This window comes from Pseudopodoces humilis, chromosome 27, assembly GCF_049639895.1.
Source record: "Pseudopodoces humilis isolate 2021_Gansu_Grassland_sample_001 chromosome 27, ASM4963989v1, whole genome shotgun sequence".
Lineage (NCBI taxonomy): Eukaryota > Metazoa > Chordata > Aves > Passeriformes > Paridae > Pseudopodoces > Pseudopodoces humilis.
The window spans coordinates 5,046,084-5,066,692 of NC_142226.1; the positions used below are offsets into that span (position 1 = coordinate 5,046,084).

A 20,609-nucleotide genomic window follows, 5' to 3' on the forward strand; every position below is an offset into this window, starting at 1 on the left:
TTCCCAGGACAATGTCCCATCCCTCACCGGGACAGTGTCACATCCCTCACCGGCACAGTGTCCCTGTCTTCACCAGGACAGTGTCCCATCCCTCACGAGGACAGTGTCCCAAGACAGTGTCACATCCCTCACCGGTCCCATCCCTCACCAGGACAGTGTCCCATCCCTTCCCAGGACAATGTCCCATCCCTCACCAGGACAATGTCCCATCCCTCACCAGGACAGTGTCCCATCCCTTCCCAGGACAATGTCCCATCCCTCACCAGGACAATGTCCCTGTCCTTCCCAGGACAATGTCCCATCCCTCACGGGGACAGCGCTGCTCCACACAGACCCCGGCTCTGAGGGAGGATCCCAGCCCATCCCGGGGGCTGCTGAAAACACCAAGCTCCGGTGCCAACTGCTGCAGCACGGCTGTGAACTCTTTTGGGAGCATGTCCTGGAAGCAGTCAGCGGAACCGTCTGTGGGAACAATCCGTGCCACTCCAGGCATCTCTTCCTCCATCCCCATCGTTTTTCCCTTGACCACCCCAGGCTCGGACTGTCCAGAGACTTGTCCCACCAATCTGGGGTGATCTTTATCCCTCCTCGGGGGTCTGGGAGCTCAGGGCTCCAAAGTGCTCCGTCCCCCTGGATGCACAGGAGCCTCCCGGTTTTGCGATGCTTGGGATGAGCCAGCAATGCCAACCACTCCTGGCACAGAGCGCCCAGAGCCCCCCGGGATTTACCCTGAGAAGGGGTGCAGCTGTTTTAGTGTCCCATGAGGACTTTTCTCCCACCCTGCGCCCACCAGGCTCAGAGGGATCGTGACCTCAGCCCCCGCCGTTGCAGCCAGGTACCATTTGGGGTGACCCTTTGATCCCTTCCACCTCCTCCCAGCCCCAACAGAGGCCACCCCACTCCCAACCAAACCCTGTCACTGCAAGAGGGGGGACGAACCCCTCCCCAAGGGGATCTCATCCCCCCTAACCCCACCCTGGCAGCGCATCTCCAGCCCCATCTCTAGACCCCAACCTTCAGCCTTACCCCTCTCCCAGAGTATGCTGCATCCCAAAGCACCCCTAACCCCTTTCGGGGGGTCCCAAACCTCCTGAGGACCTCACTACCCCAACAGCCTCCCCCGAGGGGGTCCCAGCTGGCCCTGCTGGGGCTCTCAAATGCCCCCAGCCCCGCTGTGTGACCCCTCGCGGGTCCCGGAGCCCCCCCAGCCCCTCCGGGGGTCCCGATTCCCCCCGGGGGTCCCGGGCCCCATCCGGCCCCTTGGCCCCGCCCCCTGCGTGCTCAGGCCACGCCTTCATCTCCACCCGCCAATCGCAGGGCTGCATCTTCCACTTAGCCCCGCCCCATTGCCACACCCCTCACCGGGTCTGACCACGCCCCTATTCCTGTCAGCCAATCACGCTGCGGTTATCCCGAGGCCCCGCCCCTCGCCGCGCCGCGCGCGCCGTGCGCACATCCGGCGCGCGGGGCGGGGGCCGGAAGCGGCGGGCGCGGCGGGGCTGGGCGGCGCCGGGAGCGGCGGAGCGGGAGCGGAGCGGGGTGAGAGGCACCGGGCACGGCCGGGGCTGGGCATCCGAGCCTGGGGGCGAGCGGGCACCGGGAACAGCCGGGGCTGGGCATCCGAGGCTGGGGGTGAGCGGGCACCGGCACCGGGCACGGCCGGGGCTGGGCATCCGAGCCTGGGGGTGAGCGGGCACCGGGCACGGCCGGGTCTGGGGGCGGTACCGGTGAGAGTCAGCGGGGACCGGCATCAGCACCGGGCACCGGGCGGGGAACACGGCCCAGCCCCGGAGGCGGTACCGGCGAAACGTGAGCGGGGAGCGGAGGAACGCGGCCGCTCCCCCCGGGCCGGGGCACCGGGCAGTGGGAACCGGGGAGCGGTGGGAACCGGGGCACCGGGCAGTGGGAACCGGGGAGCGGGGGGTACCGGGGTACCGGGCAGTGGGAACCGGGGAGCGGTGGGTACCGGGGTACCGGGGAGCGTCCGCACCGCCCGGGCGGGGGATCCCGGGCAGGGAGGCGGGAGAAGCCCCGGCCCGGTTGAGCTGCCCTAAAGGCGGTGTTCCGGGGTTAATTCGGGCACAGATCGGTGCAAACACCCCCGCGGGGCTGTTACCGTGGGGTGGGGCTCGGTTACCGGGGCTGCACCGACTCACCGGGACAGGCAGCGGCTCCGGTTTGCCGCAGCTCGGATTTTTGTGCTCCACGGCCCCGGTACCGTCTCCATCCTCCCGGGGTGGCTCCTCAGCCTGTTGCTGGTTCCTCGCCATGGGAAAAATGCGCGATTTGGCGATTGTGATGTAAAGAATATTTTATATTTTAGTAAAAGGCCGTCTGCGCAAACCAGCCTTTGGTATAAGTGGTGATATTAAAGGCTGATGTCCTTGAAACTTGCCTGAAGCAGAGAGAATGAAAGAAAAACAATAGCCTTGTGCACGGGAGAAAAAATGTAAACCAATCTGTGTTAGCCAGTGGTAACTTGCTCAGCCCTCGGACCCTGTAAAACCCGATAAAAGTGTGCTAAAGATAGAGATAAACCATGTTTGCGGTGCTTCTGTGAAGACTAGGCTGGATAGACTGAGCGGTTTCTCAATATTGTGAAGTGGAAAAATAATAATTACAGGGTTGTTTCTGAAATTCCCCCAGAATCTCTGAAAAAAAGGGAATCCGTGGCATCACGACACCGCTGTGTGTGCCCTTTCTCTTCCTCGTGTCCCTGGGATATTGCTGAGCTTTGTGAAAGCCCAAAATACCCCTTTTTATTGATGCAGAGAGTTCAGCCAAGCGGCCCGTGCTGGAGCAGGCAGGGGAGGGATGCTGAGCAGCTTCCATGCTGGGAATTCCTGATTCCGAGCTCGCCGCTGCATCCAGCTTCGCTCAGATCCCAGATCCTTGGTTACCTCCCTGCTGGATTCATCCCCCTGACAGGGAAAGGAAGTGAGAGGAGTGTGCTAACTGAGGCTGGCAAGCTCAAACCTCGTAATCCAGATAATTGTGCTGAAAAAAGAACCTTTGCTCCAGTGCCGAGCTTTAACCCCCTGTTAACATGCGAGTAAAACACCAAATAACGTTTTTAATGGCTTCAGGAGGATTTGGTGTGTGGGAAAGCTGGAACAGGAGCCAGATGGAATTTTTTTTATTTTTTTTTAAAGCACTCTTGGTTCTCTAAATAAAGTGAATCTGAAATAGCAGGAGCAGCCAGCACGAGTTCTGGCGCAATGTCAGCAAGTATTGTTGGACTATAAACAGCTGAGATCTCTGTCCTGGCAGCTGCTGGGACCAGCAATAGCTGTCTTGTGTTCCTGACCACTGCCTAAATTCAGGCATTTGACTCCTGCCTTGCTTCAAATAATTCCTGCCTTCATGAGCTGAACTGTTTAAAAAAGAAAAAAAAAATAAAATAAAATTTCTTTGGGCTTTTGGCAGATATAAATGTTGGAAATCATCTGGTAGCTGATCCCCTGAGATATTCCAGTGTCAGCTCAGAAATAAACTGTGGTATGTTCCTAATTTAGTTGTCCCATCTCTATTTCTTTTGCCTGTAGAAACAGGAAGTAGCTGATGCAAATTTGGTGGTGCTGACAGCAGTTTGTCGGGCTCGGTGTGAGCAGAAGCGTAGGTTTGACTTGCTTTGGCTAGAAACCCAGCATTTGTGTCTTCCAGAATGTCTAAGAAAGGGCTTCAGGTTCATGTGCTGTCTCAGGCAAGCAAATAATTTCATTTTTTTATTGGTTTTCTGAGAATTTGCTCACTCTGAGGCTGGGACATCATCTCCTTGATGATTTCCCCAAACAGGAAACTCCTCTTGCTGTGATGGGCAGGCTTTGGGGGTAACTGATGTTTTTACCACTAAAATCCCTTCCTTTTATTGCTCTGCTCAGGCTGTTTGTGGCACAGAGCTGTGTTCCCAGGCTGGGATGGGAATAAAGGGCAGTTGATAGATGAACAAATGTGCTGTGAAAAGGAATGGCCCCTCTGGCCTTGGGTGAAATGTTTGCTGCTTCCGCTCCGCTGGTAATCAAAGTTCAATTGAATTTGAACGAGACCTGGAATTAAATCCTGTGTTGTGGGAAGGGAGAGCTGCATCTCCACCCTGTCAGGGAACTCCAACCCTGCACAGGGAGCTGGAAAAGTCTCCCTCATCCCTCTGGAGCATGGGGTGCAGAGCAAAAATGATCCCTGGGTGGTCTGTAGGACAAAAATGATCCCTGGATAGTCTGTAGGACAAAAATGATCCCTGGATGGTCTGTAGGACAAAAATGATCCCTGGATGGTCTGTAGGACAAAAATGATCCCTGGATGGTCTGTAGGACAAAAATGATCCCTGGATGGTCTGTGTGTGTGTCATCTTCCTCTTCAGAGGAAGGAAACAAGATCTGATCCTTTGCTCTGGGACTTCTGAAGTCAATTTGTCGCTTTCTGTCGAATTATTTCACATTCAGACAGGCCAGTAGAGGAAACACTGTCTAGATGCAGTCCAGGCAGGTCCTCTGCGTGGTTGTTTTTATTTTCCTTGCTGAATGTTAATGTCTGGGTTGCAAACTCGGGTTTATTTACAGCTCAATCTTTTTATTTCATTCCGTGTGGGTATCCAGGCAGCAGAAATAGCTGCATCCACAGGGCAAAGAGCACAGGGAGGGTGAGTCAAGAGGAGGGACTGACATCCAGGACTTCGGGTTGCCTGCACTTAGCTCCCATTTTGCTGCCAATTTAACCAACTGACTTATCTTTTAAGTTGCCTTAATGCCATCCATTAAAAGGAAATTAAATTCACCATCTGCCTGACAGCACGAGGTTTGCAGAGCTCAGGAAAAACAGGGAAAGACTTGTCAAACAGCAGGGAGAGTGGAAGGAATGGGAGTCCCAAGGAACTCTGTGATTTTAGGATGTTAATCCCAGCCAGAGCAGCGTGTTTTGCTGCTGGGGGGGGTGGGAAGGAAGCAGCTTTCCATCTGGACTTTGAGGTTGGTAATCCTGATCCGAGCTGCAGTTTGCCACTGGGTAATGGGGCTGATGAGATTAGAGCCCGGAATGCGCTGGGGCTCAGCAGAGCAGCTCGCTGTGCCCTTCCCTGTGCCACATCCCCCCCTGGGATGCGGATCCCAGGAACAGCAGGTGGCTGTTTGGGGGGAAGAGCCCACACTTTGTGAGATGCTGGCAGCGGGGGAGGCAGAGCCCGGCTCTTCCTTGGCTGCGGAGCCGCGGATGCAGCAGGAGCGGAGGATCCTGCGGTCGGGCGTTCTGCATCGCTCACAATTAAAGCAGCAGAGCTGTTCATTGCTCTGATGATAGGGGTGACTGCCGTGGAGTTTCAGCTTCTCTGGACTCTTTTTTTTTTTTTTTTTGGTGTATCTGGAAGGCATCCAGTGGCTGCTGGCTGGTTTTATGCACGGTCTGTCCCCCTGGCTCAGCCGTGGACAGAGGAGGAAACCGCTTCTCTTCCTCTCCCCTGCCCCCCACGGCAGAGCTGCCTCTCCTGATGCAAGCAGGCACCAGAGGGGTGGAAAACCGCCTTGTTTGTCTTGTGACATCAGTGCTGGGCTCATGACTAACGCTGGATCTGCCCCACATCCTCTGGAGATGGGGTGAAAACCGTGTGCTTTGAAGCAGGGCTGAGAGGGCTTGTGAACAAAAGCAAAACTCGAGTGAGAACTTGAGGTTTCCTCTCCGAGGGGATCCGGTGTCAGCTCAGCTGAGCAAACCCTGCCTTCCTCCTTGAGCGTTCCAGGGAATGTTTTGGGAAGGACCCCCTTCCTCCAGGCAGGGTTCAGGAACCACTTCAGAAGGAAGCTGTGTCCAGGCCACCATCGTGATTCGTGCTGGAAAATCTTTTGATGAGTGGTGATAAGATAAAAATGCCATTGGTGATTTTGCTGCTCCCTCCCTGCATTCCCTGCGCATTACTGCGCTGGGAGCATGACCTGTCTTGTTGCTTGGTGCAAAGCAGTAATTAATGGAAAGTTTATGTGACTTTTAAGACTTTTTCCAGATGAGTTGCAGCGAATGGTTTGTGTGCCTGAGTCTCTTTCCTGTGCAGTGGCTGCAGAGGAGGTTCTGCAGAGCTGCAGAGGAAGAACAGGGGCGCGTTGTTGCAGAAGCAGCTCTGCCGCCTCAGCTCGTGCAGCTGCTCCCCTTGGCGTGTGCCAGGGTGGCTCAGGCTCTGTGCTGGAGTGGTGCTGGCCTTGCAGATGCTTCTGGGAGCAGTTCAGGACTCCAGGAGGTCCTTCCAGATGCATTTGGAGGATCAAACCCAGTAGATCTCACCTGGAGCCTGTGAGCTCCCAGCAAAGCAGTTGAGCTGTGTGGTCACAGCTGGGACTTTGGCCAGGAGCTGACTGCAGTGAGAACCTGGGCAGACCTTTGTGTCACTATGAGGTTAGAAGGTGGAAGTTTTATGTCCTTACACATGTAAGGAGTCCTTAAAATGGAATAGAAGCTATTAAGGAGTGAGTGTGGCAGCAGCAAGAGGCTGTTGTGTAACCCAGCTGCCTTTGCTAATGTGAGGGTACTTTGCTGGCCATCCTCAGGGTGCAGAGCTGGGCAGGAATGATTCTCCTGGAACTGGCAGAGCTTGTACCAGCCAGCCATAAACCCTCTGTGGCATCTGAGGACGGAGGTAATTGTCTCCTGTCTGTGCAGGTTGTGGACAGCAGCAGACATGGAGAGGCTGGTGGAGCGGTTGGAGAAGGCTGTGGAGCGCCTGGAGAGCGTGTGCCAAGGCTCTGGCATGTGTGGAGATTCCTCTGCCAAAGGTAAAGCCCAAAGCAGCTCCCTGTGCAGGGCTGGGAGGGGAGTGGGCAGCAGCTTCTGTGCAGCTCCTGTGCAGCTCCTGTGCAGCTCCTGTTTGTATCCTGGGAGCTGCGCTTGCTGCCCTGCCAGGATAAAAACTCTGTGGCTGCAGCACTTCCTCAGCTCCCAGCTGAGCCTCCTGTGGGTGGGAGGTGCAGCCCGGGGCTGTGGCAGCCTGTGGGGTGCTCCTGGTGATCCCTGTGCTTGGGTTTTCCCCACAGGAGTGGCTCAGTACGTGCAGGCTTTCGATGCCCTTCTGGCTGGGCCGGTGGCCGAGTACATCAAGATCAGCAAAGAAGTCGGCGGGGATGTGCAGAAGCACGTAAGGATTCCTGCTCTCCCTCTTCTCTCCCTCTTCTCTCCCTCTTCTCTCCCTCTTCTCTCCCTCTTCTCTCCCTCTTCTCTCCCTCTTCTCTCCCTCTTCTCTCCCTCTTCTCTCCCTCTTCTCTCCCTCTTCTCTCCCTCTTCTCTCCCTCTTCTCTCCCTCTTCTCTCCCTCTTCTCTCCCTCTTCTCTCCCTCTTCTCTCCCTCTTCTCTCCCTCTTCTCTCCTCTTCTCTCCCTCTTCTCTCCCTCTTCTCTCCCTCTTCTCTCCCTCTTCTCTCCCTCTTCTCTCCCTCTTCTCTCCCTCTTCTCTCCCTCTTCTCTCCCTCTTCTCTCCCTCTTCTCTCCCTCTTCTCTCCCTCTTCTCTCCCTCTTCTCTCCCTCTTCTCTCCCTCTTCTCTCCCTCTTCTCTCCCTCTTCTCTCCCTCTTCTCTCCCTCTTCTCCCTCTTCTCTCCCTCTTCTCTCCCTCTTCTCTCCCTCTTCTCTCCCTCTTCTCTCCCTCTTCTCTCCCTCTTCTCTCCCTCTTCTCTCCCTCTTCTCTCCCTCTTCTCTCCCTCTTCTCTCCCTCTTCTCTCCCAGTGCTGCCTGTCCCTAGGGCTGGAGGGGCCAAGTTTGCTGTCAGAGTCTGCTGACAGCAAATTCCTCTAGCTCTGTATCCCAGGATCTTTATAATCCCTGAGCATTCAAAGCAGATGCCCAGATAACCTCCGGGTTGCCACCTACACACTCAGGATGAACCAAACCTCCTCCTGGAAATCCTGAAGTGCCTGGCTGTGTGCAGACCTTGGTGCAGGCCTTTAGGAGGCCTGAAAACTGCCCAGCCCCGAGCTGTGACGCTCTGGTGAGGTTCCTCTGGGGCTGGGTTTCTCCAGGAATGTGCTTGGAGGTCGGTGTGGCTGGTTCCTCAGGGATGGGATGATCTGTTAATGTGGCACGAGGGAATCTCCCTCATGTTTGTGTCTGTCCTTAGGCTGAGATGGTCCATGCAGGCTTGATGAGCGAGAGGGCTCTCCTGGTGGTGGCATCTCAGCATCAGCAGCCAGCAGAGGTGAGTGTGGGAATTCCCTGATCAGAAACCTCTGCCCTCGGGGTCAGGGGTGGCTGTGAGTGTTGGGGGAACCTGGGCTGTCACAGCTGGGCCAAAAGAGGAGCTGGAGGAGGACTGGGGACACTTGCTGAAGGTATAAAGTGCTCTGGGTGCTCCCCAGTATTGGGCAGGATGCTGGATGTTGGTTCTGGGAGCTGCAGAACTGGCATTTCCCAGCTGTTACAGCACCAGGTGTGGTGTCAGAGCAGCCTGGGGGTGTCAGCTCGCAGCCTCTGTCTCCAGTTTCACCTGGCACCAGCTCTGCTCAATCAGTGTTCCCTGAGAACCTGCAGACAGCATCTTGTCTGAGCCAGCAGCCACCCTGGGATTTGTGTAGCTGCTGCTTTTCATCGTGGGATGCTCAGGAGACTTTCAGGCATCAAACTCCTCCAGGAGCAGAGCAGACACTTGTCTCTAAATGGCCTCTGAATAATCGCTGGGCTTTTAGGATTGATTTGTCCTTAGCAGGTAATTTAACACTTTACCCTGAGCTGCTGCTTCTCAGCAGGATGTGTGGCTGAGAATCTGATCCTGAATGCATTGGCTTTTCCCTGCTGAGAACTGTTTTTCCCGAGCAACAGGATCCCACCTTGCTTTTCTTTGCACTTATTATCTCGCTCAGTCATGCCTTCTACTGTTACACTGTGAGAGCTGGATTTCTCTGCTCCTTTCCTGTTCACTGCAAAATGGATCTGCATCTTTTTCCCCAAAATCAGCGCTGGAGGGTTGTTATGTTTCACCAGCCTTGCTGGGATGCAGCTCTGTGCAGCCTCTAGCCTGAGAACCTGCTTACAGATCCCACGGACACGTTATTTAAATAAAGGATTATGAACAAAGAACAGCCTTAATCTAGGCTAGCTCTTTGTGCAGGTTGTCTGGCAGGAGTCTAATTCTGGAGCAGGCAGTTTAAAATGCAAAATGTGTGAACTCTCAGTGCTTGTGCTGAAGAATTTCCCCATCCTGTCACTGGAATGTGCTGCTGGGCTGGAGCTTCTGAAAGTGTGGCCTGGCCAGCGGTGCTTGGGACCTCTCAGTTTTCATCTAAACAGAGGAAAGGGCAACAAAAGCAGAAGCTGAGGCTTTGGAAAGCGAGTTTTGCCCAAATTTGTCCCTCTCTGCTGCCACCAGCAGGAGATTTTCTGATGCTGAAGGAAGGAAAAGTTTCCTCAGAGGCTTTCTCTGGAAATGTGGAACTGGCTCTTTGCTGTGCTCTGACCCCAGAGCACTTCTGGCACTTCCAGTCAGCATTCCAAGGGAACAGCACACAGGAACAAATTTTTACCATCCAAATACTAAAAGATTGACTTGAGAAACAACAGAGGAATCCTGAAGTCTGGCTTGATGGGGGTGACACTTGAATTTGCTGGGACTCTGGCTGTGGGGCAGCCTGTAGGTGCCAAACCTGCCCAGCACCCTTTTCTCCGAGGGCTCATGAAAGAGAGGGAAAATGTAACAAACTGTGTTGGAACAAAAGAACCCAGGAAAGGCAAAAGCTATTTCTGTCCTCGTTACTAACAAGCTTTGTCAGTGTCTCCTGGATTGAACATGAGTCACAGTTCTTGGCGTTCTCCCACAGCGCCGATCCGATGGGAGCAGTGACTTCAGCCCTGGAGGAGCTGGGCTGTGGGACCAGGCCTGGCCAGGAGCTGCAGCAGTCACTGGTGCCAGCTGGAATCTTGTTCTGAATCACCATCACCTCAGCTATGCAGCCATTCCAGAGCCGTGCTAATTAATCTTAATTAATTGTCGCTGTCGTTGTGCAGAATGCGTTCTCGGATCTTCTCAAGCCCATCTCGGAGCAGATCCAGGCTGTGCAGAATTTCAGGGAGAAGAACCGTGGTAGCAAACTGTTCAATCACTTATCAGCAGTCAGCGAGAGCATCCCAGCCCTGGGCTGGGTGGCCATGGTAAGGACTGCAGTGGGAAGGGGTTTTCCTTGGGGAGAAGTCTGGCTCCTCCTCAGTTCTAGCGTGTTCTTTCTGCTCTAGGCTCCAAAGCCTGGTCCTTACGTGAAGGAAATGACTGATGCTGCCATGTTTTACACCAACCGGATCCTCAAGGAGTACAAGGATGTGTAAGTTCACCTTTTCCCTTTGGGATGTTGCTGAATTTGGCCAGCTGGGTGTGCGGGGGCTGCTCCAGCATCTGCCCACCTCTGCTTTCCTCGGCCTTTCATTCCTCCTTCTCTCATCTCCTTGTGTTCTCAGAGATAAAAAACAAGTGGACTGGGTGAAAGCTTATCTGAGCATCTGGACAGAGCTGCAGGCTTACATCAAAGAGTTCCACACCACGGGGCTGACCTGGAGCAAAACAGTGAGTGCTGGCTCCGGGGCGCGCCTGGCCGGGTCACCGCGCCAGAAACGCAGCTGGGGTGCCACTGCCTCTCCTCTTCCCTGCTCTTCCAGGGTCCTGTGGCCACAGCAGGGGCTAAAGCACCGCCTGCCCCCCCGGCTGGGGTTGCACCCCCACCCCCAGGGCCTCCCCCTCCTCCTGCCCCCGTGAGCTCCGGCACGGACGACTCGGCCTCGCGCTCGGCGCTCTTCGCCCAGATCAACCGGGGAGAAGGGATCACCTCGGGTACGTGGGGGGCACAGGGAGGGAGGGAACTGCTCTGCCCCTGCTCCTTGTGGTTTCCCTGCTGCCCCTCAATGCACCTCCTTAAAAAAGACACAAAAACCCATTTTGGGGCTGGCAGCCAGGGGCAGCGCTTTCCCAGGATCCAAGTGAGCGCTCCTGGGGGAGGATTGGCACCCTCAGCTGCCAGGTGGAACAAGACATGGACCTCTAGATGTAAACAGCCAAGGCTGAGCCCTTTGGTTGCCTGCATGTTTCTGGTACAAAAAGTGCAATTTTGCAGCTGTTGTTTGCACAAAATCTTCCCCTTTTTTTTTGTGTTACCTGGTGAGCACATCAGGACAAGGAGGTGCTGGGCTCGGGGCTTTTTCCAGCTGCAGAATGGAAGAGCTGGCACACTCTGCATCTGTGATCTGTGTTCTTGTCAATGTTGCACCAGCATTTCCTGCTTCCTCCTTCCCTTCCTGTCACTCCCACTTGGGTCAGCTTAGCCCCAGTCTCAGTTTGTGTTTTGACCAGTGTTATCTCGATGGGTGGAACCGCTGATGTCTGGTGCTTGTGGAGCTGCATTCCTGCAGGGGAGCCGAGTCTCAGGTTTGCCTTCCCTTGCAGGCTTAAGGCACGTCTCAGATGACATGAAAACCCACAAGAATCCAGCCCTGAAGAACCAAGGGGGGCCCGTGAGGAGCGGCCCCAAACCTTTCACTGCTCCCAAACCAGCCTGTAATGCTAATCCCTCCCAAGGCACCTCCCCAAAGGCTCCTCCCTTGCTAGAATTAGAAGGCAAAAAGTGGAGAGTGGTGAGTGCCTGGTGCTGGCAGGAGTGGGTTGGAGGGATGGGAGCTTTGGAGAAGCAAAAGGGGCTCTTCTGGAGACCTAAGAGGCGCCAGCCTGAAGGCACCTGTTTGTTTTTAAAGGGATTTTCATGGCTTTGTGGCTCTGCATTCAGAAAGTGAAGTGTGTTTCCCCTTCCTTCTCAGGAAAACCAGGAGAATGCCACTAACCTGGTCATCAGTGACACAGAGCTGAAGCAGGTAGCATATGTTTTCAAGTGCACAAACAGTACACTCCAAATCAAAGGCAAGATCAACTCCATCACCCTGGGTGAGTGGGGAGAGCCCTGAAAGCTGCCTCTGCCTGCTGGTGTGTGTTCAGCAGGAGCTGAAGCCTCCAAAATCCTTGTGCCCTGATCTGCTTTTTCTTTGCAGATAACTGCAAGAAGCTGGGTCTGGTGTTTGATGACGTGGTGGGCATTGTGGAGATCATCAACAGCAGGGATGTTAAAGTTCAGGTGAGTGACCTGTTCTCTCTCCTGGCTGTGGAGCAGTTGTATTTCCAGACCAGGAATGTGCAGCTGTGAAGAATATCCATGAAACGCCATCTGTCCCTTGGGAAAGGGCTGAAATTTGTGTCTTTTGAGCTGTTTCAGGGCCTGGGGTAAGAGCTGAGGCTCTGTGAGGAAGAAGGCACAAAGCAGGAGGCCAGCAGTAGGATTTATTCCAGTTCAGTTTGGTATCTGATTTGGGATGGTCAGTTTGCCCAATGCTGGCTCAAGCTGTGTTCTAAAGAGATCAGAACAAGAAAATGGGGAAAAATGCAAGCAAAAAACTTCATTTTTTGCTAAAGTTGGGAATATTTGAATCCCGTGCGATCGTCACGGGGAGGGCTTGGAGTCAAACCTTGAAAGAAAACACACCCAAAAATGCTGTGGTTGTGCAGTTTGAGCTAATTCTGCTCTGGCCCTGCCAGGTCATGGGTAAAGTGCCAACAATTTCCATCAACAAGACAGATGGGTGCCACGTGTACCTGAGCAAGAGCTCCCTCGACTGCGAGATCGTCAGTGCCAAGTCCTCGGAGATGAACGTCCTCATCCCCAGCGAGGGGGGAGACTTTGTAAGTGCTGCTTTGGAATCCTCCTGCAGCTCCCAGAGTGGGGCTGGGGGATGCAGGAGATCTGTTTTGAGCCTTGCAGGGGGTGTTGGTTACAGTGGGGGATAGTCTGTAGAGTTTGGAGGTTGTGAGTGCAGAGTTTTGTAGAGTTTGGAGGTTGTGAGTGCAGAGTTTTGTAGAGTTTGGAGGTTGATTTAAAAAAAAAAAAACCCAGCAAAAAATATCTGTAAATAAGATTATTCCTGATTTGTGAGAGCTGCTCCTTCCTCAGGATCTCTTGGGGGCAGGACAGGCATCAGTGGTGGTACAGGAGGTAACAGCACAAAGCTGACAAAAGAAATGCCTGAAGCGGTGGGAGTGGTTACTAACCTCAGTCATAAATGGATTTTTGACAACAGATTTCTGTTTTTACCCTCCAGACTGAATTTCCTGTCCCAGAACAGTTCAAGACAGTGTGGAATGGTCAGAAGTTGGTTACCACTGTGACAGAAATTGCTGGCTAAGCCGAAAAGCTCCAAGGCTCACACCCTCCCCTGGCCCTGCTGTGGGACAAATCTGCTTTCAGATGATTCTCTTAGATTTCTTGTACCTTTCTGCTCTCAAACCGCTTCTCTTCTACCCAAGAGACACAGCTGCCTGCCATCACTGAGATTCCTCTGCCTGGGGCTTGGGGTAGGTGGTGGGTCAGTGATTGTCCACCTCTCTCAGCAGGAAGGTGTATTTCTCTCTCCCTTTGTCCCATCTAACCGCACCAATCGATCAGAGTCTCAGTGAACTTCACAGCCAGTCCTGGCAGTTGGCTTTCAGAGTGTTGTTTTTGTATTGCCTTTAAGCAAAACTGTTCATGTGAGAGGAGTGTTGTCCCCTTTTTAACGAGTACCGGTGTCTGTCGGAGCCCACAGTACCCAGCTGCTGGGGCAGGTGTGTCGGAAGGTCCTGGCAGCTGCTCGTTCCAGCTCTCTGGAGCACTTGGTGGCATCACAGCACACGGAAACGGTTTTGTCGGACCAAAGGCCGAGGACCTGGGCCGATTCCACCCTGATTTCCTCTTCCATCATTCCCAGTAGCTCAGTGCATTCCTGATTGTGCCATGACAGGAGGCTTTCATTCCCCAGTGCCACGGGAAGGCTGCGGCGCTGTCACCACGGCCACCCAGCAGCCTGGAGCTGAGCACCTCTCATTCCATCAGCTCTCCACCTCCACAAGGGAACCTTTGCTTCCTTCTTGGAGCAGCTGAACTCGGGTTCAGTCTTCCAGGATGGTTCTTCTGAACCTGTCCCCTTCCCCAGAGGAAGGGCCTCCTCCATTCCAGGGCAGCAGTGCAGAGTTGTAAATACCCGACTTGGATCAAGTGGGTTCATCACTCTCTTCCTCATCTGCAATCAGCCCCCACTGAATCCTCCCCTTTTTTTCCCCCCCTGTTGCTTGGCTCTTTATTTTGGTGGAAGCTCACAGCCTCTGTTCCAGGGCCCTGGAGCAGAGTGATGGATCACACAGTACTGTACTGACCCATAAAAGGGAGCTGCACGTGCTTTGACCTTCATTTTTCCAAGGCCTCGGGTGGTATAAGCATATCTTAAATGCATTTCTTCTGTAAAGTGTCAATGTTCTTTTTCTCTAGTACAAAACTTACAAAAAAAAAAAAATAATTATGCAAAAAAAAAATTATTTTTTTTTTTATTTTGAAACTGTCCTGTGACTTGTACTTGTCTTCTCCTGAGGCTTGTGAAAAAAACCTTTCTTATGTACTTAAGATTATACAGAAGATAGAATAAAGTTAATGCCAACTTGCTCATTCCTGTGGCTCTTGTCTCTTTTTGGGAGCTCAGCTAGGACAGGGTGCCCCTCTCTGCCTGACCCAGATTTTCCTCAGCTCCCCTCCAAACACAGTCAGTAGCTGTCCAAACTTCTTTTTTAGTTAGTTAGATGGAAAGTTCTTTATTAATTTCATTTGTACAAAAGAACAGAAACCAAGCCATTAGTTGAAAACTGTTCAAGCTGTTAATACTGCTGAATTCCAAACCCTTTTTCCTTTTTCCCATAAACCCCTAAATTTGGCCTTTTCCCCCCCATCTTGAAGGATGGGCTGTAACATTTCCCCTGCACACAGCCATGAGAGCTTTGCTGATCCCTACTGAGTTGGGTTAATACTGCCAGTGTGTCCTGCAGGAACAGGGGATTGAGGACAAAGCTCTGGCACAGCTCAGCCACAGCTCTGAGAACTGAGGTGGATTTACCAGGCCCTGGAGTGTGTCAGAGCCAGAGCAATCAGCCCAGGTGGGAGTGGAATCCTGGCAACCCCTGCTGAGCTAAACCTCCCCCCTCTTGCTCCCCTTCCCCAAATCCCTGCAGGCTTGGATGCACCAAGTGCTGTTGCACAGTGGCTGGTGTTAGTTCCAGTGAAAAACCCTGCCCAGTGCTCCCAGAGCAGCTTCACTGCAGGAAAGGGAGGATGGTGCTGTCAAACCACTCTTCTGAGAAGTGCAGGTGATCCCCCTTCACCCCCAGGAACACCAACTTCCCTGCTTTGTCCATCTCCTGCAGCCCCAGGCGATCCTGCCGAGAGAAGGGGGAGGTTCCACCTCTGCTCTCCTCATGGAGGGGGGAAAAGGGGTTTGAGGGGGATCCTGAGCCAGGCAGGAACCACCAGTGCCATTCCCTGAGTTTCACCAGGAATGGCTGGAGGGAAATGTCTCCCCAGACAAACAGCTCCTGGCAGGGGGAGTGACAAGAGCAGAGCTGGGGGGGCCCCAGGGACAGTGAAGAGGGGACACAGCAGAAGCCCCCATCCCCCAGAGCTCACCTCTTTGTACAGCGAGGTCTCCTGCAGTGGGATGGTCTCCTTGGCTTGGCCACTTTTGTAAAACCCAAACCACTGCATAAAAACGGATTAAAAAAATGAAGGAGGCTTCCAGCAGGCTTCCAGCAGCTCCTGGAGCTGTGTTTATGCCCAGCCTGCCCCTCTGCAACCTCCAGTTCTGCCACCAAAGGACAAACCAGAGACAAGGAAGCCCCCAAACCCGCCCTGCCTTCCTCACCTCAGAGATCGGAGGGTCCACCATGGTATCGTTGAGGAATTTCACCATCACAAACTTCTTCAGAGCCATCAGGTTTTTCTTGTAGGTCTGGTTGATGCCCTGGATGGAAGGAGGAGAACACATCCAAGCCCCTGGAGAGCCAGGGAAAGTGCCTGCTCTTCAACCTGAACCCTCCCAGGCTTCTGCTCTCAGGTCACCGCTGTCCTTACCCTCTCCTGATTGATGTCAGCCAAAAAGATGCTGCTCTTCCTGTAGTCCTCCTCCTTCAGGGGGTCGTGCCAATACTCTGCTTGGACCAAGCTGGAGGGGGGAGAAAACAAGGCTCAGGTGGAATGCCAGAGCTGCTCCCGTGGCCTGGCCTGGGGGAGGTACTCACTGCTCCTGCACTGCCTTGGTGTAGGCTCCCAGATCCAGGGTTTTCCGGATCCAGTCGCAGACGTGGGAGCTCTCCCCGGGACAGCGTGGGAAGCCATACACCCCTGGGGCAGGGACACAGCTCAGTCAGCCAAACTGGGACCCCTGGAGCCCTCCTGCTGCACCAGAACCACCTCCTGCACAGCAGCAGGAGTTACCCAGGCAAGCAGGCAAGCTCCTCAGCCAGCCCTCCTGCCCTGGGAGCTGGGGCAGAGAGAAGGGATGTGCTGGGTGCTCCCTACACATCTTCCCTCTCCACTACAAAGAAACACGCTCCAGGAGCTGGGGAGTTCTCAGGTATCTGAAATTCACTGCCAGCCACTCCTAACTGCACACCTCCTTAATTCCACTTCATACCTCCCTCTCCTTGGGGCTCTGACCTTCCAGGTGCTGATTGTAACCTGAAGGTTCAGTTTCACAAATCTACAGAGATTTCCCACAGAATAAATCATCCCAAAAGTCCCAAGGTGTGTAAGAATCCTACCCAGGCAGTGAAGGCAGCTCCTGACAGAGGTCCCTTTCCACTGCCAGTTAAGCAAGATCAAGATAATGAAATCAGCAAACATTAATTGGGCCAAACAGATCAGCAGGTCCAGAAAAGGGCAAAGGGACAATTTAATCCATAAGAAAGTGATCAGAGCTCAGGAAAGAGCCCCAAAAGGTGCCCAGGAGCTGTGACAGCTGCAGGGGACGCTACCTTGGTGCTGTCCCCCGACGGAGATGAGGTTGAGCATGGGAGGAACAGGGCACCTCTGGGCCACAGCCCTCCTGTGGGGGAAGAGGAAGGAGCTGAAAGCTTGCCCAGGCCAGAGCTGCGGGTTCTGCGTGGGTTTGGGCACTTGTGTAACGTTTGCCAAGGGATTTAACCCTGCCTGCAAGAGCAGGGCTGCGGGAAATCACAACCTGCCCCCTTTGGAGCACTCCTGCCTTCAGGAATTTAGCAGTTTGTGTCTGCTGAGTGCTTCTGAAGGGTCTTAAATGAGCAGCTGAACCCAGCAGGAGTCCCTGGAGTGCAGACTTACAGGAATTGGCCTCCCTGGGAGAAGCCCATGGCGTTGTAGCCTCCCTGGAGCTGAGGGTCCGTGGCCAGCTGGCTGCACACCTCCCTCACCTGATCGTTGACGTTCATGAAGAAGCTGTTCTCCATATCCTGAGGGATCAGATTAGGATGGATCAGCTGTACCTTTGCCATGGCTGGTGATGTTTTCAGCTCTGCAAACAGCACTGACATTTGTGGTTTTGAAAGAGGACCTGAGCTATCCCAGGGACAGGAGTGAAATTCCAGTTCTGAGACTTCCCTTTACCACGTCCTGCCCTGGTTGGCAAAACTGGCTCACGTGGGGCAGAGACATTTCTCCAGACTTCTTCACAACTTGAATCTCTTCACATTTTATTCATGTATACATAAAAGTTAAAAAACAAAGGTCTCCAGAACCCAGAAAACCACCTACACTGAGCATTGCCCTGAGGAATGACTTAAAGAAATTCCACAGGACTACAAAAAATCTGTCAAGACCCACGAAGGTGCAGAAGTGTGTAATTTATTACACTGAAGTAAATAAATGTTTGCAAATCAAGAAGCATGGCCAGAGTTAAAGCTCTGCCCCAGCATCAGTATTACCTGCAGTGGTTCGAGTGTGCTAATCAGTGGATTTGCATATTAATCCAATTTAGGTCAGGGATTTGTTTTCCCCCAGTGCTTTTCTGCAGGTATTAGCTGGACTTTATCGGGCTCTACCTGTCAAAGCTGTTTACCTCACTGAGAAGAGAAAATTAGCAGGGAAAGCACAGCAGGAATCCTTGTGGAATCCTGTTAAAACCACGGAGTGCAGTAACTTCAGCCCCACCCCTGCACGCAGACCCGAGCGACACCCGATTTACCTGGATCATGTTGCTCCCAATCTTCAGCGACAGGACGTAAATCCCCGGGATTTTTTTCTCCACCAGTTTTTGGATGTAGCCCATGCTCACCGGGTTGCAGCAGCTGTCTCCTGCGGGAGGGAACACGGGGATGCACCACCACGCCACGGCCGCGGCCCTCACCTCGCCTCCACAAACACACCGCGAGCCCCGCTGCCACGGCACCGGGAGCTAGCGAGCGTCCCTCGGTCTTGCTCGGTCCCCAGCCAAGCCCCGCCGCCCCCGCGGCCGTTGGCGGAGGGTCCCGGCTCACCCATGCCGTGCCAGATCACCAGGGGAGTGACGGCGGCCGCGGGGCCCAGATACAGCCCCAGCAGCGCCAGCACCGGCACCGCCACCGTGAGCGCCGCCATCTTGGCCCGTCACATGACCCGCCGGCGGCAAGAGGGGGCGGGGCCTGGGCGGGGCCAATCAGGGGCGGGGACGCAAATGAGGCGTGGCTTAGAGGTGGGGGCGTGGCCTGAAGAAGGGGGCGTGCCCTGGAGAAGAGGGCGTGGCCTGTGACTCCCCGTGGTCCCGGGTTCGAGCCCCGCCGTTCCCGATCCCAGCCAGAAATCCCAAATCCTGCGGGCCGCTCCCCGCCCCGGGACACGCAGCCAAGAAATCCATGAGGCCTGCGTGTTGTCCACGTGGCACTGCTTCCTCTCTGCCCTGCCGCGCGTTGGGAATGGGCTGGGGCACATCCTGCCTGGGCTGCTGCCTGATTTTCTCCTGCAGAGGCGGGTGCTTGGCACAGCAGCCGTCAGGAAGTTCTTCTCAGCACCGAGTAAGGACAAGCTTTCATCTGCCACCCAGCCTTTCCAAAACACTTGTGTGCTCTGTTGTAAAGCGCTTCCCATTTCCTCCCATGGGAAGCTGCTCCCAGGCACCTTCCTGGTGGCTGTGCCATGCCTTGGCTGCGGTCCCGCGGTCATTGTGGTCCTTCTCACACTGACTTCGACAATAACCAGCATGCCAGGGACAGGCATCAGTATCCACCACGTGGATATTGCACATCTCTGCCCTCCCTGGCTCTGCATCATTCCCAGTCCCACAAGGCCTCTGCAATTCCTGCTCTCCCCTTTTCTTCTGGAGCTGCTGGCACTGGAAGATAAGGGGTGAAATAAAGGCTTAAAATTCCCCCCACTCTTGCAGGGATGATCCTAACGTGTCTCAGCACTCCAGGCAGCATTCCTGCAGCGAGGGAAGGGACAGGAAGCACCCACTCCTCTCCCTCCTGGTGACAGTTTCCTCCTGGCCTCGCTCAGGAAATTTTGCTCTCTCCCTCCCCAGGGCTCCTGCTGGGAATCACAAATACCTTTGGCGTAGTGGCAGGGATTATTGCTCCCACTGCAGCTGGACTTCTCATCAGCCAGGTAACCTGGGGCCAGAAACCAACAGCACATCCCTGGATAAAAAACAAACCCGCTCTCAGCAATGGATTCCTTTCTTTGCACTGAATCAGAAATGACACCAAGCCCACCCCCTCTCCCAGGGAAAATGTGTTGTAGCACCTGGCAAAACAGAGCTCTGGACTATTTTGGGGACAGGGATGAGTCAAAGCAGGAAGAGCTCCACATGGGACCCCATCTGGATGTATTTGGAGATGGGGAGAGGGTTGAGGGAGCGGGTGAGTGGGAAGCTCTGTGCTAGGCAGGAAAAGCTTCCTGAATTCAGCAGAGAAATGTCAAGGTAGGAAATGTCTCTTCAACAAGATGGGGTCTGGCAATTCTTCCCTGGGAGGGTGGGGAGGCCCTGGCACAGGGTGCCCAGAGCAGCTGGGGCTGTCCCTGGATCCCTGGCAGTGCCCAAGGCCCGGCTGGACAGGGCTGGGAGCACCTGGGACAGTGGAAGGCGTCCCTGCCATGGCAGGGGTGGCTCTGGGTGGGCTTTCAGGTCCTTTCCAACCCAAACCACTCCAGGAGTCTCTGATTCTCTGTGTCTGGAGCTGCTGGCTGCAGTGCCCTGAGCCTGTGCCCATGGGAAGGAGCATGGACAGATCCCAAATGGGATCCATGGATTGCTGGAAGCCAGCCCAGCCTGCAGCTATTTCCAGCAAAGCTTTTCTTGGATGAAGTAAATCCATAATGAAGCAGTGTTACTTTTTAACCAGAGGCTTTTCACACCCTCTGCGCTGAGACTACTGACACTTTTTTCTCTCCTTAATGAGACAAGCTGATTATTCATTTATCCTTCATCCCTGCTTAGAAGCAACTGGGGCAAAAAACAATTGATGGCATTACAGAGCTTGGGCTGGCAGCTCTGGGGTGGCAGGGAAAGTGGATAAACAGGGAAAACCCTGAGCTGGTGCCATCCTTACCGAGTGTGAGCCTCCTTGAAGGTATTTTCTGCTCAGGATGTGGCCACTGAAGAGAAGTTTGGACTCCAAAGTGGTCCAAAGTGAGTTTGGGCTGCCCCTTTCGCAGAGAAGCTGGGAAGTTCTGCTCCCCCCCCCGAATGCATCACATGTTTGGGTTGCTTTTTCCTCTCTCCGTTCATTGTGGTTACTATTAACACTTCCCGTTATTACCGCTTTTGACTGTGTTTTCAGTGATGAGCATTAATTAACGGCGGGAGCCATGACAGAGCCGCGGT

General features: G+C 54.2%; 2 protein-coding genes across 3 annotated transcripts; one reads left to right on the plus strand and one right to left on the minus strand.

Moving 5' to 3' along the window:
• The first annotated feature begins 1,470 nt into the window (after positions 1-1,470).
• CAP1 (cyclase associated actin cytoskeleton regulatory protein 1) lies at positions 1,471-14,458 on the plus strand. 2 transcript variants are annotated; one of them, XM_014258541.2, is made up of 13 exons: positions 1,471-1,539; positions 6,640-6,752; positions 7,011-7,111; positions 8,083-8,160; positions 9,963-10,106; positions 10,188-10,273; positions 10,407-10,512; positions 10,605-10,776; positions 11,386-11,573; positions 11,754-11,877; positions 11,982-12,064; positions 12,523-12,666; positions 13,083-14,458. In XM_014258541.2, exons 2-13 carry the CDS (start codon positions 6,659-6,661, stop codon positions 13,164-13,166), a joined length of 1,404 nt encoding a protein of 467 aa, XP_014114016.2. In that variant the 5' UTR covers positions 1,471-1,539; positions 6,640-6,658; the 3' UTR covers positions 13,167-14,458. The 2 variants fall into 2 exon arrangements, with proteins under 2 accessions (XP_014114016.2, XP_014114017.2); XM_014258542.2 differs by lacking the exon at positions 1,471-1,539 and adding an exon at positions 1,543-1,632.
• A 230-nt stretch (positions 14,459-14,688) lies between these two features.
• Positions 14,689-18,412, minus strand: PPT1 (palmitoyl-protein thioesterase 1). The gene is made up of 9 exons (XM_005529733.3): positions 18,289-18,412; positions 17,997-18,106; positions 17,138-17,265; positions 16,813-16,883; positions 16,078-16,180; positions 15,911-16,001; positions 15,702-15,800; positions 15,467-15,538; positions 14,689-15,219 (listed from the first exon to the last, which is right to left on the minus strand). Exons 1-9 carry the CDS (start codon positions 18,386-18,388, stop codon positions 15,097-15,099), a joined length of 897 nt encoding a protein of 298 aa, XP_005529790.1. The 5' UTR covers positions 18,389-18,412; the 3' UTR covers positions 14,689-15,096.
• Between the last annotated feature and the right edge of the window lie 2,197 nt (positions 18,413-20,609).

Bases quoted from the DNA above. Each gene is read 5' to 3' on its own strand.
- CAP1 (XM_014258541.2), top strand. From the start codon at position 6,659: ATGGAGAGGCTGGTGGAGCGGTTGGAGAAGGCTGTGGAGCGCCTGGAG. The intron at 8,161-9,962 runs GTGAGTGTGGGA...GTCGTTGTGCAG, and splicing joins AGCATCAGCAGCCAGCAGAG to AATGCGTTCTCGGATCTTCT. The intron at 11,878-11,981 runs GTGAGTGGGGAG...TTTTCTTTGCAG, and splicing joins GATCAACTCCATCACCCTGG to ATAACTGCAAGAAGCTGGGT.
- PPT1 (XM_005529733.3), bottom strand. From the start codon at position 18,388: ATGGCGGCGCTCACGGTGGCGGTGCCGGTGCTGGCGCTGCTGGGGCTG. The intron at 15,801-15,910 runs GTAAGGACAGCG...CCTTCCATCCAG, and splicing joins CTGACATCAATCAGGAGAGG to GGCATCAACCAGACCTACAA. The intron at 15,220-15,466 runs GTGAGCTCTGGG...TTCTCTCGGCAG, and splicing joins AGACCTCGCTGTACAAAGAG to GATCGCCTGGGGCTGCAGGA.